The sequence below is a fragment of the Erpetoichthys calabaricus genome, chromosome 5, assembly GCF_900747795.2.
Source record: "Erpetoichthys calabaricus chromosome 5, fErpCal1.3, whole genome shotgun sequence".
NCBI lineage: Eukaryota > Metazoa > Chordata > Cladistia > Polypteriformes > Polypteridae > Erpetoichthys > Erpetoichthys calabaricus.
The window spans coordinates 99,038,205-99,055,459 of record NC_041398.2 but is presented as its reverse complement, the minus strand read 5'-3'; the positions used below and the strand labels follow the sequence as shown (position 1 = coordinate 99,055,459).

General features: G+C 34.6%; 1 protein-coding gene across 4 annotated transcripts in view; it reads right to left on the bottom strand.

Moving 5' to 3' along the window:
• Positions 1-17,255, bottom strand: part of slc2a9l2 (solute carrier family 2 member 9, like 2) — a 197,728-nt gene that overhangs the window by 48,478 nt on the left and 131,995 nt on the right. For all 4 annotated transcript variants that reach the window (XM_028801819.2, XM_028801820.2, XM_051928220.1 and 1 more), the window contains 2 exons: positions 8,858-9,042; positions 1,931-2,041 (listed from right to left, as the gene is read on the bottom strand). In XM_028801819.2, the coding sequence (XP_028657652.1) occupies positions 1,931-2,041; positions 8,858-9,042 (296 nt within the window). The remainder of the gene's footprint in view (positions 1-1,930; positions 2,042-8,857; positions 9,043-17,255) is intronic.

Below are 17,255 nucleotides of genomic sequence, written 5' to 3'. Positions count from 1 at the left end.
CAAGATGCTATTTTCATCTGTATCTGGGCACAATGATTATATGTTTCCATCTTCTTTAACCTAAACATTATTTCATTCTTAGAAGTCACTAGGAATCTGGACCTTTATAGACCACTACATACATAATGTGTATATATGCTTTGAATAACTACACTTCAAATATAATTTTCCAGCAATATGCTACTTTTTATATGTACACAGTAGATAATGTAGGAATTACAACACAATTAACACAATTAGGGTGGAGTGGTGGCTCTGAGGCTAAGGATCTGCGCTGGTATCCTGAAGGTTGCCGGTTCGAATCTCCGTCACTGCCAAAAGAGATCCTACTCTGCTGGGCCCTTCAGCAAGACCCTTAACCTGTAATTGCTCCAGGGGCGCTGTACAATGGCTGACCCTGCGCTCTAACCCCAAGGGGTATGCGAAAACTAACAAATTTCTAATACGAGAAATCGTATAAGACGAAATAAAGAACAAAAAAAAATAAATAAAAAATTAACAGTATTATTTGGAGTAACACCAACTTCAAGCAAAAATCAATTGCGAGTTCCTACACTACGTTGCTTATGTGTTAACTTTTCTTACTTAGATTCCCAACACATTTTCCATAACTGAATACAAAAGTGATGTTTTAAATTATCTAAAACTAGAAACAGAAAAATAAACATGCTAGGCCTCTGCTTAAATACTTTTCTGTCTCAATAAATGAAGAACTACCTCACATTCATCATTTTGTTCACACAGTTTTCTAAAGTGGGTTAATTTCATTTTAAACATAAATGTCAGCAATGTAATATTGGTTGGGTTTCTTATTGAACTGTGCTTTTGTATGATTTACAAGCTCAGTAATGAGCTTCTTGTGATCCTGGCCGGAACTCCCCATCTCTGTACAGCTTGGCTCACTGTCACTAACACCTGCCAAGTCAGTATGCAGCTTTGGAGTGGCTTCTGGTGTTTTTTGTTCATGCAGGTGCACGCTGTACAACATCCACAAGATCAGACCTTATCTTATGGAATATGCAGCTCAACTTCCGGTCCAGGCTTTGGTCTTGTCACGTCTGGACTGCTGCAACTCACTTTTGGCAGGGGTACCTGAATGTGCTATCAAGCTGCTACAGATGGTCCAGAATGCAGCATCCCTTCTTGTATTTAACCAGGTGATGGTTGCCTACAGAGCAGTCAATGGGTCAGCACCTGTGTATATGGACACATTGTTGAGGTGCTATGTTCCTTCTCACCCACTCAGGTCTGCCAGGAAACAGTGTCTGGTGATGCCACCTCTGCATGGTATCAAGTCTACAGGCTCTTTTCCTGTAAACGCTAAACCCAAAACGCTTACTCCCTTGATGTATTTAAGAAGAAATTGAAAACTCATCTGTTCTGTGAATATCTGTCTAATTAATTGAAAAAAAAAACAACTTTGCCCTGTGATCTTTCTTTATTATTTATTTATTTATTAGTTATTACATCTTTTTCACTTGGGGCAATCAACTTTTGTTACCTATCCTACTCCACTTGCTGAACAAACAGGCCCAATGTTACTAGATTATGTTTACCTCTTTAGTAAGTTGCTTTAGATAAAAGAGTCTGCCAAGCAAATAAATGTGGATGTAAATGGTAATACAGAAAAATGCGAAGCAGGTGTATTACTAAAAAATATACACTCAATAAGGTAATGTAAACAAGTCATCATATACTGCATTATAACAAACACATAGCTAGGAATCTCAACTGGACTTCTACTTATGGAATCACTGATTCCCAATGTACACATACTTTCAAATCTTGGACTCTTTTCGGGATGTGGAAAGTAATTGCTTGCTTTAGTGACACATAAAATATTGTCTCATTTAGGCTGCAATCATGTTTTTTACATTTCCTTAAAAGCGTAGTCTAAATCACAAATTGAAATAAGTCTAGTAACACTTACTGAAAAAATTGCTGCTAGAATCTCAGTGGCACCCGTGATCAGTGTAACATAAGGGATTTGACTTTCATTCATTCCGGCTTCTTTAAAAATGCTGTTTGTATAAAACCATATCTAAAATATAAAGTAGATATATCTCAGTTACACAAATCAAAGTAAAGAAATCTTCCAAGTCATAAACATTCATGTTAAATATTAAAAATAAGTAAAAACATATATATGTATCATCTTGCATTATATAGCAGACATTCTGGCAATTTTTAAAAGTATATTGCAAAAGCAAACTAATGCAAACAAACATATGCTGTAAGTGTTGTAACAAAAAGTTACATTTTAAAGAGACATGCTTAAAGCATGACAAGAAAAACAGAATTATTAAACAGCAGATATATTTTGGATTAAAAAATAGCAGTTGAAGAAATAGAATGAACAAAATCACAGATAAAACCATACAGCTTGCCAAATCAATATGTCTTATTTGTTTTACTGTAAAATAAAAGTAAGATTTCTTTGTTTTTTAATTGAAATAAAATTACCATTGTTGTCTGTTAACAGAAATTACAAATATAAACACATATTGAAGAAAACAGCCTCCTTTAAGGAAAAAAAAATCTAATTTTGTTGAGCAAAACCTTCTATATGCACTCCTCTTTTGTATTGCCTCTTATAAATATGAATTCTGCATTTAATTCATTACACAATAAATCTATTTCTATTATAATAATCTGTCCTTTGTTTTAATGAGAGATTATATACAGTACATACATGGCACATTTCAATAATTTCATCAATTTTTCAAGAGTTTTGCTTTCCCCAAGATATGCTTCATCTTGATTTGAGTGTGTAGTCAATATTTTACTGACGTATTTTATTTAACCAGTTCGCTTAAACAATGCAATTTTGCTATTATCAATTCCACTCAATTAGATTGAACATAAAATGACAAATTATTTATAATATTAAGTCTGCTGTGCATATTAAAATTTGTGTGAATTATGTAGTAAGTGAAAGAAATTACCATTACATATTTAAGTTCATATACTCCGTTTTTTGTCTTATATTGCAAAGATGTGGATATCAGGTTAACTGCCAATGCTACTTTTTCAGTGTGTATGTGTGTAAACCTGACAAAGAACTGGTGTCTTGTCTAAGGTTGATTCCTCAATTGCACCTAATGCCTCCCAGAATAGTGTCCTGCCTGTCACAATACTGAACTTGATTAAGTTTTTCTGAGACTGTTTTGTTAGATTATACTATTTCACACTTATAGTGCAATGGAGAACAATGCAGGAAATACAATATACAGTATATTATGGTTTAAACATGCTTACTGTAAAATAATCAGTAATTTTGACAAAACAGTTGTGTTAATTTTTGATTGTCATGCTGTTAATGTATGTCATGGAGGAGTTTCTTGTCAGCAAAGAAATGTTTGAGCAACCACAGTGAAATATCAGTTTTGTAAGATTTTGATATAAAACTTTAAGGATCAGCTAGGTTCAATGAAGGACAATACATACATTATGAGATGTTACATGCATAAATAAAATAAATCAAACCTTGTCAAATACATTTTCAAAATGGAATTGTATTGTATAATTTATAAAAATACTGTGTCAGTCAAAGGAAAGAATGGTTTCAGTCTACACATAAATAAAGAATTTTAATGCAGATTAATTTACCTCACCTTTGAATAATAAACCTATTCTCTCAGACTTAAAAGAGAATTATACATCATATTATTTTGTCTGGAGTATTTTATAAGGGCACACATTAAGAGAAAAAGAAAAGGGATATAACCAACTTTAATATGTAAAACAACAATGAACACACAATGACACTACCTGTAAAGTTCTGTTTATTTATACAAGTGGCTTATGTTGTTTCTAAGACTCTTATTTCCATAATAAAAATTTTCCTTTAGGCCTCCCTGTCTCTTTACAACTTAAATCCAAACCTATAAGCCGACTGTTTGGATTTTGCACATTCTTCCTATGTGTAAACATTTTTCTCCAGGTGCTCCAGTTTTCCTTTCACATCCCAAGGATATGTATTTTATGTTAAATCCTGGCTCTAAATTGGCCCCATATTGCATCTGACTGTTGTTCTACCCAGGGCTATTTCCAGGTTTGGAAATGGATGTGAGATTTTATGTACAGTGCATCCGGAAAGTATTCACAGCGCATCACTTTTTCCACATTTTGTTATGTTACAGCCTTATTCCAAAATGGATTAATTCATTTTTTCCTCAGAATTCTACACACAACACCCCATAATGACAACGTGAAAAAAGTTTACTTGAGGTTTTTGCAAATTTATTAAAAATAAAAAAACTGAGAAATCACATGTACATAAGTATTCATAGCCTTTGCTCAATACTTTGTCGATGCACCTTTGGCAGCAATTACAGCCTCAAGTCTTTTTGAATATGATGCCACAAGCTTGGCACACCTATCCTTGGCCAGTTTCTCCCATTCCTCTTTGCAGCACCTCTCAAGCTCCATTAGGTTGGATGGGAAGCATCGGTGCACAGCCATTTTAAGATCTCTCCAGAGATGTTCAATCGGATTCAAGTCTAGGCTCTGGCTGGGCCACTCAAGGACATTCACAGAGTTGTCCTGAAGCCACTTCTTTGATATCTTGGCTGTGTGCTTAGGGTCGTTGTCCTGCTGAAAGATGAACTGTCGCCCCAGTCTGAGGTCAAGAGCGCTCTGGAGCAGGTTTTCATCCAGGATGTCTCTGTACATTGCTGCAGTCATCTTTCCCTTTATCCTGACTAGTCTCCCAGTTCCTGCCGCTGAAAAATATCCCCACAGCATGATGCTGCCACTACCATGCTTCACTGTAGGAATGGTGCCAGGTTTCCTCCAAACGTGACGCCTGGCATTCACACCAAAGAGTTCAATCTTTGTCTCATCAGACCAGAGAATTTTCTTTCTCATGGTCTGAGAGTCCCTCAAGTACCTTTTGGCAAACTACAGGCGGGCTGCCATGTGCCTTTTACTAAGGAGTGGCTTCCGTCTGGCCACTCTACCATACAGGACTGATTGGTGGATTGCTGCGGAGACGGTTGTCCTTCTGGAAGGTTCTCCTCCCTCCACAGAGGACCTCTGGAGCTCTGACAGAGTGACCATCGGGTTCTTGGTCACCTCCCTGACTAAGGCCCTTCTCCCCCGATCGCTCAGTTTAGATTGCCGGGCAGCTCTAGGAAGAATCCTGGTGGTTTCGAACTTCTTCCACTTACGGATGATGGAGGCCACTGTACTCACTGGGACCTTCAAAGCAGCAGAAATTTTTCTGTAACCTTCCCCAGATTTGTGCCTCGAGACAATCCTGTCTCGGAGGTCTTCAGACAATTCCTTTGACTTCATGCTTGGTTTGTGCTCTGACATGAACTGTCAACTGTGGGACCTTATATACTGTAGACAGGTGTTTGCCTTTCCAAATGATGTCCAATCAACTGAATTTACCACAGGTGGACTCCAATTAAGCTGAAGAAACATCTCAAGGATGATCAGGGGAAACAGGATGCACCTGAACTCAATTTCGAGGTTCATGGCAAAGACTGTGAATACTTACAGTATGTACATGTGCTTTCTCAATTTTTTTATTTTTAATAAATTTGCAAAAATCTCAAGTAAACTTTTTTCACGTTGTCATTATGGGGTGTTGTGTGTAGAATTCTGAGGAAAAAAATGAATTTAATCCATTTTGGAATAAGGCTGTAATATAACAAAATGTGGAAAAAGTGATGCACTGTGAATACTTTCCGGATGCACTGTATTTCTTCTGTACTAAAATGAAGTGATTTAATGTATCCTACATCTGTTTTCATCAGTATAGGCTGATGAGGCAGAAGCTAACCTGAAATGAACACACTTGCATTAGGTCATTTGAGAATTGTTAATCCACTTACTTGCTTGTTAGTGGAAGAAAAATAGAGTCAAACGAGGAAATGCAAACTCCACAAAAGACACCGTACTAAGAACAGAAAACTCAAAACCGGATTTTCAGTTTTCGTTAGTCTTTCAGTCTTTGACATTGAGGTTAAATTTAGTTACTTTTTTTTTTGTTTCTCCAGTGAGCTTTTTCCCCTGGTTGTGTTTTCTTGCTTGTTTGCTTGTTTATCTAATTTTGAATTATTCCCATTTCAATGAAGTAACTCTTTTTTTTTACATTTTCATTTGTTAAAACTTGAAAGGTGAAAGAGAATCATTTAAACTAATTTGAATCCAACCCCTCTTTCTTGCAAGTGCAAATTAAAAGCAAATAATCCCTTGATTGTGATATTCCAACAAATCTAAAATCCATTTAAACTCTCCCTAAACAATATAATACAAACAACTCATACTTCAAATTTGCTTTGTAGCTGTAAACTTATCGACCATTTATTAGTGTTAATGGGCAGCAAATCAAATCTTTGTACAGCATTACCAAATTGCTTTACACTAACTTGTATGTTTAGAACTGAGTGGCTACAGAAGGATCTGAAACATTTTTTTATGAAAATGAACATTATTTTACCTACTGGAAATTTACTTTATCTCATTTACTTTAAAGACTTCTCTATACTACTGTGCAAGCCAAATAATTTTAAATTATAGGAACAAACACATTTCATAAATTTATTTACCTATCTTTTTATGTTATGACTGATCTTTGTTGTGTTTTTATTAATCATAAAGGAAATTCAACTGCAAATTTAATGGCTCTATGTAGGTCTGAAGGAATCTCTCAAGAGGGTGACAGAATATATGATGTGATACTGAAGAAATCTGACCTGAATTCAAATTATTTTTTCCATTAAATGTCAAGGTCAAGGAGTATCTGTAGTAAAAGCCAGTAAATGTGATCACAAACATACTGAAGTGGTGGCATGCATCATAATAGTTCTAGTTTTGACATACATGTTTACAAGAGAAAAGTGGCAGCACAATGACATGTCTGATGTCTCTCAGCTCTAAAGTTCTGGATTCAAAGATCAGAATGGGCAGTGGCTGTGTGAGTGTGCATGTTCTCTCTGTGTTTGCCTGGATTTTTATTAGATAATCCAGTCCTACACTCAGTTTAAAAGATGTGCAGATTAAGCTGAATGGTGATTTTGAACTGGTCTGGTTAGAAGTGTGACTCAGTAAAGTAGGTCTGGACTGGTACCCTATTCAGGGTTGGCTCTAGTCTTGAGAAGGACTTGTAAAGGTCTGGTTGCCTTGTTTAAAGGCTGGTTTCTGCCTTATGTCCTACATTGCTAGGAAAGTCTCTAGTCCATATCTGGAATATGTGGGTTTAAAAAATGAATGAATGAATGAATTAATTAATTAATTAATTAAAATGTGTATGAAAAATATCACAGTCAGTAAAGTTGGGAAATGAATATAAGAAAAAGACTATCTACTACTTCTAAACCTGACTGTTTCAATATGGACTTTTTAGGGTTACAGTCTATCCTAGGAGCACAGAATACAAGACAGGAATCAGCCCTGGATGTGGTGCCAGTCCACAGCAATGCACACTCACTCAAAAATATTTGTTTTTCAATAACTGAGTGGATTTGTTGAGTTTTGAATTTTGTCCAAACATTGCTTTAAAATCCAGGCAGCAAGTGAACAATATTTATACAATGATAATTCTGATTTACGCTGACACTCACATTTCCACTTTTTGAACATTTTACTTAAAGATAAATTAGTTCATTATTGTCCTTTTGGAAAGGATCAATTTTAAAAACAAAACAGCTTCATAGAACTATATCCTGATCTAAGTTTTTGAAAATAAATGCATCACTTATCAGTTTATATTTGTAAACTTGACGACTATTCAAAAATATGTAGTTTTGCTGCATTTCTCTAAGTTATTATTACATAATTAAAAAATATATTTCATTTTTAAAGTTCCAAAATAAATAATCAGTTTTTCTTGCTTGCTTGTGTTTTGTATAATTTTCAAAAGCTTCTTCATGTATACTTAGTGATTTTACATATAATGATACTTTATATTACTCTGTACAGAAAAAAAAAAAATTACAATATTCTCATCCATCAACACACACCGTAATGATTTTTTTATAGATACTTTTGTCTGTGTATTCCACTAAAGTTATCTTTGCAAAGGAAATGCAATTTTAATAACCCAAAAGTCAATTACAAAAGTGGCTGGGAGGTAACATTTGTGCGTTCTTGAAGTAAAAATCAAAATAAACCAGTTTTGTAAAAGTACAGTGTAAATTGAAAAATGGAGGGTCACAGCAGCTGCAGGTTTTTATTCTAACTTTTGTCTTAATTATTGACCAGTTTTTGCTGCTAAGTAATCATTTTGTCTTAATTTTAATTGATTTCCTATTTAGGATTCAGGCCCCTTAATTGATTCTTTTTTCCATAATTAGTAGCCGAGCAATAATGTGATACAAAATAAGCCAATACATGACCAGCTGATTTGTGTCAATCTTATAATATCTTAAAGTAAAAAAAGGTGAAGGTCTTGATAAAGTTGATCTCCTCAGGCCCATAAAACATTTTGGTGGTGCTTTTAGTAAAAAGAAAATCAACAGTTTTGGACATGTCTGCTCTGGCACAATCAGCACTAGGAAGCCATGGAACTGAATAAAGGATTTAATTAACAACAACAATTGGCTATTAATTAAGAAACTGGTTGGAGTGAAATTGATTGGAGTTTAAGGCCCAACTTAGCTGATCATCTGTTGTTTCAATTCATATACCGTTTTTGTTTGGCTGACATTTAAATAAAAAAAAAGCAATTCAGAGGACTGAGTCTTAAAAAACATGACAATTAAAAGGATGGGAAAAGAAGCCAAATAACAACAGAAATTGGTCACTGATTAAGAAAGTGGCAGGAAGAAAAACTAGCAGCCATTGTGGTCCTCCTGGATTAGAGTTGGACACCCCTGGTAGAGGATAAATAAATTATTTAACTTACAGCATTCAGGCCAGATAGTTGATAGCAACCCATAGTAACCATTACAGTAACAATTTGCCATCGAGCACCATGACTTCTTAGAAGTTCACAAACAGATAAAATGCTTGTTTGCTGAATGGTCTGTTCATATAGAACTTCTTCCATTTCTCTTGAGACATCGTTTTTAGCAAGAAAAAACTGAAAAGCTGAAAAACAAACAGACAAGTTAATGACTCTATTTAATTATATGAACATACCTAAAAAACTGGCATGAGATTTAAACTCAGGCAGCTGGATGTGTGGAGCAGCATGGCTAAGCATTGTGCCATCATGGCCGTCCCACAAAAATGCTTCTGTTAAAAGCAAACTCCATAAAAATGGTTAAAATTAGGGCTGAGTTAGTGATAGCTGAAAAAATTAAAATTTGTAAGGGCAGCAACAGTACTTGTACATTATATGTGTATTTTTTAATCTATTTTGGGGTTTTGACATATGAAGCTTCAAATTCTAACATGTATTTCATGATTGGAATTTAATTAACAAAGTTGTTTTTTGAAATCACCATATTTTTCTGAGTTTATGCAATAACCTGGTGCTTGAGGTCTCTGAAAAAATAGACTTAAGCACTCTGCTGTAGTATATTTCCAGTGCCAAAGATTAAAATACATATTCGTATCAAAATGTATACTGGTTCAGGTGCTTACTGTGAATATATTCCCTGTACATTTATGCTATATTATACATATAATATTATTATTGCAGTCATTCTAGTTTAACTTGCCTTTTATGACAAGCACCCGATTACTAGAAATGATGTGTTTTAGGAGAAGAGTGTCACATGATTTAACATCATTAAACAATTCAAAATATGTATTACTTATGGCATATACAGTAAGAGCCAATAAATACTGTGTTAAAGAATAGACACAGATATAATAAGAAATGTAACAGTATTCAGTGCTTATAAATACTGATGTGAACATATAATTTCTTTGTCTTCTCTCTCGACTTGTATATGAAGCATTGTGTGAAAATATTTTTGGCCAAAAGAATGTTATTCTATTCTTCATCTAGACGTTTTTTACAGCTATACTGTGAACAGTTTGTAAAAGCAAACAAACTTTATTTATGTGTTTAATGACAATTTATAGTCTGTTGCCACCTGAGGTTAACTGACTTGGATGAGTGATTTTTAATCCCTTTCAATATGTTGTAGGACAGACTGAAATTATCCATTTTACTATACTTGGACTACAAGTCATTGTCTTAAAAAGTCACTGCCAGAAACACTTAATGTCAGTCCTCTTAACAGAGCCTCTTTGGAATACAGCATTTGCACCTTACCTGAAAAAATGATCAATCGCCAAGTGACAACCCAGAGATGTCTTCTTGTGGTATCAATTAAAACTTTCTGCTCAAACAAAGAATCATAAATCAGCAACTGGCCACCTACAGCAGGAACCCCACTACCTAGATTGTGGCCATAATGAAGTCTGAAGTGATTCCTTTTACTACAAAGGGCAATCTGGTCCTACACTGAAAGAGTGGAAAACGTATCTTTATTGGAGGTAGACGAGGGAGCCATTAGTCAAAACCTTGCTAATGAGCAGCATGTGCACAAGCAAGAGAGAGACTATGTAAAAGCCACACATTCACTTTGTTAAGGGCGGGAGTTGGGAGATCACCAGATACCCAGCAGATATAAACTATGCTATCCAAAAGTGGACAATGTGTGTCAAAACCTTGAAAAGTAAAGTGCAATACCACCAGCAAAGAATATGTGCAATGAAAGAGAGGGAGAAGAAGAACTCCTGAACAAAAAAAACAAAAGTACACAAAAAAAAAAGGAACAAAGCATTACTGCCACCAAGCTTAAGTAACGGTAATGCAATATTTTCTGACATTGCATCCTGAATCCCAAATGTGCACTCAAAAACTCCAGGACAATAAGAAATTATTAAATGTTAACTGAAAACTGGGCTCCTGACATAAAAATTGCACATGAAGTATGGATATTACCAAAATAGCAACAACAACAACAACAACAACAATAATAATAATAATAATAATAATAATAATAATAATAAAAAAAGCAGATTTTCTTCAAAGGTTTCCACCTGCTTTCAGGGAGCTACAGATATATTTGTTTTCAAAGAACTAAGTAACCCCTTTACCTGAAACCATGCCTTTTCAATAACAGGAAATGATTTTAATAGAATTTCCATATATATAATTAATATGGAAATATACAGTATATGTGTATGTCTGTATGTACAATATATACAGTATATAAGACAGTTCTGCAAACTGGCATTTTCTTAACATCAGAAAAATAGTTGTTTCATATTTCTGTCATATGGGTGTTTTCAAAATCATATAAATGCCATTTCTTACATCAATGTCCTGTAGGTGGTGAACTATGAAATTTTTCAGTACAAAACTACAGATTGGTTTTATCAGAAGTAAGACAAGTGTGCCTTTCAGGATAGTAACCGTGCAGTGCTAACAAAATGACTGCAGTAGTTTTGACAAACATATTTGCAAAATATTACTGTAACTGTCACTATTTTAATGTTCAAGTACTGTGGCTCTTAATAATAAACTTAGAGGTATTGTAACAGGAAGTCCAAAAAGTTGATAGAAGCTTTTATATGGTATATAATGGGAAACAGTGGTAGGAAAAACTTTCATTTGAAACAATTACTTGCCAGATATTCATTGCATTAGAAGTAATACTTTAATTAGTTAATGTTTTAGTTATATTTTCAATGCTGATGTTATCAGGTATCTCTCCTCCACAGACAATTTAATTTTTAACATCTCTACTTATTTGAACGGACACTCAAATGGTAAATAAAACAAGTAGACTTTGCAAACAGTGCCTAAATTATCTGATTTGGTATTTACACTAAATAATAACATTTATATTTCCATTACCTAAAACACCTTCAAAAGGTTTTCTTTTTTTTTTCTTTAAATCATTTTTATTGCTGAATTTTCAGAGAACTGAGTGAATTAAAGGACCTTTCTAAATTTCCAATATTAAACAGTGTGTTTTATTTTTATTTTATTTATTAGTGTTGTGACATGATGGACAGGCTCCAGATTTACAGTATGATGAAAGCCATACATCCATTACTGTTTGTACTGGGCTTTGCTCAGCACATGCTCCCCTTTTCTGGTCTTGGCCTTGCTTATTATTAACCAAAAGCAAGGTTGTACTTGGCTCAGGATGATAATTTAATAATTATAGGAATTTCTTTAATGGTGCTCAGGTCTTCTGCCCCAGGTTCATCTTAATTGATCTGATTTTGTTCTAATATGAAGCCATGATCTATCAGGTAGGGATAGCTAAGTATAAAGAAGATAAAAATCTTTGGCATTTCTCAGGCATTCATCTTCTGGTCTAGCTTAAATCCTTTCATATTTATTTTTGAGCAGAATAAGTATTTTTAAAGTAAAGTTTTGTTATAAGAGTAGAGATTTGGACACTGGACTGAGTAAGGAACCTAGAACACATAATTAAGTCTTTTGGTTTTACTTTTAGTTTCTGTCAGGCAAACTAAATTAGCTACTGACACTCATTTTACTCCTGACTATGTTCTCCTGAACAGTTGGTTCTCTGGCACCATCCTTGAATCTTTGATGGACTAAAACTTCATGATTTTACTAAGATATTTAGAAACGTGCAGTGCATTCAGAACTCTTCAGTTTTTTAACTGCTGAGTAACGTGTGTTATTGTAATATCACAGTTATTCTTATTCTTCTTACTTTTTTTGGAAAAATTTCTAATATGTTGTTTTTGCTTTCTCATTCTGGGGTGTCAAGTATTGGTTAATAAGGGAAAAATAATTGAAACAATTTTAGCATAAGGTTGCAAAATAGAAAAATGTGAAAAAAGTGAAGAGATCTGAATACTTTCTGAATCTATGGTAGGTATTTTCTCTTTATTTCATTGCGAAAGTTCATCTCATTTGGGATGTAAGATAATATTTCCACTCATATATTATCATATACAGTGTTATCAGTGACAACTGCATTAAGACAATATTCTGAATGGATCATAAAGATAGGATTGATCATATTGTATAATTAAATATACACCTTTACTCCAAAGAATTCCTACTGACAATCTATCAGCAAAGGGAAAAAGAGGGGACTGGGTGGTCTCGTAACCTGGAACCCCTACAGATTTTATTTTTTTCTCCAGCTTCTGGAGTTTTTTTTTTTTTTTTTCTGTCCACCCTGGCCATCAGACCTTACTCCTTTTCTATGTTAACTAATGTTGTCTTATTTTAATTTCTTATTTTGTCTTTTATTTTTCTTTTCTTCAGTATGTAAAGCACTTTGAGCTACTTTTTTTATGAAAATGTGCTATATAAATAAATGTTGTTGTTGAGAAGGCTGCATCATTAGAAAAATTTGTAGTAACGCAGAAACCTTTAGTATTTTGGAAAAGGTTCTGTCAGAAGTAAATTAAATGAAAGACTTAATGGCAAGTTAAGTAAGGTGTGATGTGTCTGGTTTAATAATAAGTCATTTTTAAAATAAACGGGTTGGAAAATGGATGGATGGATGGAAGAGGAAAACCAGTATGATGTTGTGTGCCTATAACATGGATGATGATGTATATAACTCTAACGTAAATCAAAATAACTCCAGTGTGAATGGCAGGGCATATGAGAACATAAGGACAACCATTAGGAAGGATATTATAGAGGCTAAAAGACAGCTAAGGAGGAACATACCAGATAAGACGAAAGTTGACACAAAGTAATTCTTTAAGTATTTTGTAGTAAAAGAACAGTCAAGGGGAAGAGGAAGTGAATCAGGAATAGTAAAGTGGAATTAAAAAATACAGACAGTGAAATAACAGATGCACTAAACGCAGATTTTTCAGAAGTCTTCACATGTGAGGAAGTAGATATCCTCCCAGTGGTAAAATGGACTACTAAGGAGGTACTGAGTGATTTGGAAATTGTACAGGGACAAGTGAGGCTTAGATTAAATAGGCTGAAATCAAACAAATCACCAGGACCAGATAATATGTATCCTCGAGTTCTTAAGGAGGTTAGCGAGTACATATATAAACCCTTGACTCATGTTGTTAGGAAGTCACTGCACACTGGAATAATTCTGAAGGACTGGAAAATGGCAAATATTATCCCATTATTATAAAAAGGCTGACTGGGCAGATCCAAGCAACTATATGCCAGTAAGCTTAGCATGCATCACAGGTAAATTATTGGAAAGAATTATTAAGGGAATGATTGACCAACTCATGGTAAGAGCAGGAGTTTTACTGAACAGATAACATGGGTTCAGAAGAGGCAGGTCATGTTTTACCAACATACTGGAATTCTATGAGAAAGCAACACAAGGATATGATCAAAGTGGAGCATGTTATATTATTTACCTTGACTTTCAGGAAGCATTTGATAAGGTGTCACATGAGAGGTTGGGCATTAAACTAAAGCGGAAGTTCAGGATGTTGTGTGTAGATGGGTGCATAATTGGCTCAGATACAGAAAGAAGCAGAGGGTTATGCAATTAACACTGAATTGGCTGGTGTTATGAATGAAGTTCCACAAGGATCAGTGGTAGGGCCGCTGATATTTTTAATACAGTATATACTGTATAAATCCAAGTAAGAAACTGCTTAAGTTTACAGATGATACCAAGATAGGTGGATTGGCACATAATCTTGAATCCATTAAATCATTACAGAGGGAACTAGATAGCATACAGGCTTGGGCAGATTTGTGGCAGATGAAATATAATGCAAATCTAAAATATTACATGTAGGAAGTTACTACAAATGTTAGGTTTGAATACACAATGGGAGGTCAGCAAATCAAAAGTACACCTTATGAGAAGGATTTAGGAGTCATAGTGGACTCGACACTGTCAACTTCCAGACAGTGTTCAGATGCCATTAAAAAGTTAACATAATATTAGGTTATATAGCACAATGTATAAAGTACAAGTCCAAGGAAGTTATGGTCAAGGTTAATAACGCACTGATGAGGCCTCATCTGGAGTACTGTGTACAGTTTTGGTTTCCAGGGTACAAAAAGGACATATTAGTGCTGGAAAAAGTCCAGAGAAGAGCAACTAGGTTGATTCTAGGGATACAGGGGATGAATTACGAGCATGGGGACATAGTTGCACAAACATTAGGAAGTCTTTCTTTATACAGAGAACCATAGGCACATGGAATCATTTACCAAGTAGTGTGGTAGACAGTAGGACTTTCAAAAACTAGACTTGACGTCATTTTAGAAGAATTAAGTGGATAGGACTGGTAAGCTTTATTGTGCTAAATGGGGTGTTCTTATCTAGATTGTTCAAATGTTCTAACTATTCGCTAGGAGGCAGTAAATGAAAAAATGTCTGTCCTTCGATTGAAATCTATTTAATATGAAGTGTAGTCAGAGTGGGGGCTGGCAGAAAACATGTCCACATGGCAGCTTTCAATAGTATTGGGGCTCCAATAAGTAGCAGAGTTTTGTCCAACTGTTGACATAAAATACCTTGCATAGTCTCAAGAAAAAAGAAAAGGAATAAGAATATGAAGTACTTTAATTGTTCCCACATATATAATGCACTCCACATTCTAACAAGAGGTACAACCTAGGCTAAGAGGTGTATGTGTAAGTTTTGTGGTTTTATATGGCTTGATATTATATGAACTAATTTTTATAAACAAATAACTGGCTTAATCAGTATAGTACTTAAGACCCAAGAGTTAGGTGATGTGTTGATCTAACAGGCAGGAAATGAGACGCATATGATGGACTGACTTTAAATGATATAATTTAGGAAACTACTACATATTGTAGATTCTGACGAGAAGTTTAAATTGAAATTTATAAACAAAAAGGACTATAAAAGTATATTTTCCAAAAAGTGGTATGGACAGAAAAAGAAATTGTGAAACAAGATCTTCTGTGCTCATTCTCCAAAATGGTTGGGTGTTATAATACAAGGTCCTTTGGATATTGCTATTTTGTTTATTGTGACATATTTGTAATTTTTCATGGAAACTGACAATAAGCACTATTAAAATATGCACTCTAGTACTACTTTAAAACAGGTTTGGCAGTAAGAATAAGGGAACGCCACGTGACGCAACATGCCCTTGAGTCAGGGAGCATGTCACACGAGTGCACATTTCAAATTTCAGATTATACAACAAAGAATTACAAGGAATGATGAGGTATAAGACTTCCTGTCAATTTCTCAGCACCTTTAAACTTCCAAACTATTACAAGTTCACCACATTTTGTCAGCCAGCTAGCCTACTGCCTGACAGGGTCATGGATGAACCAATCTTTTTCAAGTATTTTAAATATACAAGTAATCATAGCTATTCTGGTCCCTTTTTACATTCCATAGTAATACAATAAAGCAAAACACCACATAGACAAGTAATCTTTCTTTACTTGCTGACACGTACACAGTAGCCAACCCTTATGATTTAAGACAAAATCAGACATGTATGATTTTGTCATGGCTAGTCACAGACCATTATGACTAAGTTGTTGATGATGTCACACTACAGAACTGGTGGGCAACTGCGCATGGTGCAAGTCACTAAGATTATGTAAACGAAGGCCATAACTGAAAATCTCTGGAAAACACATGTAGTATGACGTCTAATTTAGTACGATCCTTCCTTGTCTTCATTTTTTTTAAGTATTCTAGTTATCTCACACCTAATGCTAAGTAGTCCCAGTATGAGTCAGTAAAGGTACAGGTATCAGTGTACCATGTGCTAGACAAGCATCCCATCTAGGAAAGGTTCGAGACTACAGTAGAGTGTTGCCTGGTAATGTTCCTGCTATGATGACCCGAGTATAAATGGTCTTAAGAAAATAAACGTATAATGTGAATATGTGACCTTTAAAAAATAATCAAAATCAATTTAATTATACAGTAAGCTCAAGCCCCATAGCAGTTTCTAATCTAATTAACACTATGTTAATGGTATTAAAGAAAAAGTAGTATGTATCTTGTTACTAATTCAGAGACAAAATGTAAAAACTGTAAGATAAAGAAAATGAATAACTATAACTCATTCATTTTCTATATCCACTTACCCCTGTAGCATTGTGGTGGTTCGAGGCCTATTCCAGAAGCATCAGGTATAAGGCAGCAATTACCCTAGGCAGGATGGCACGCTAATGCAGACAATCTCCCAAAATAATACCAAGTGAATTTAGGGTTGCCTAGACTGTAGATATTTCAACTATGTCTTACAGCACAATCTGGTACATTTCTTGAAGAACTATTACAGTACTGCTTTAAGCTGCCATCAAGAATACAGTTATAAATGGAGATTTTCTATTTTTTTGTGTGTAAATGTGCAATTAGCAGTAGAATGTATAATGTTTAGAATGTATGAAGTAGTCTAAA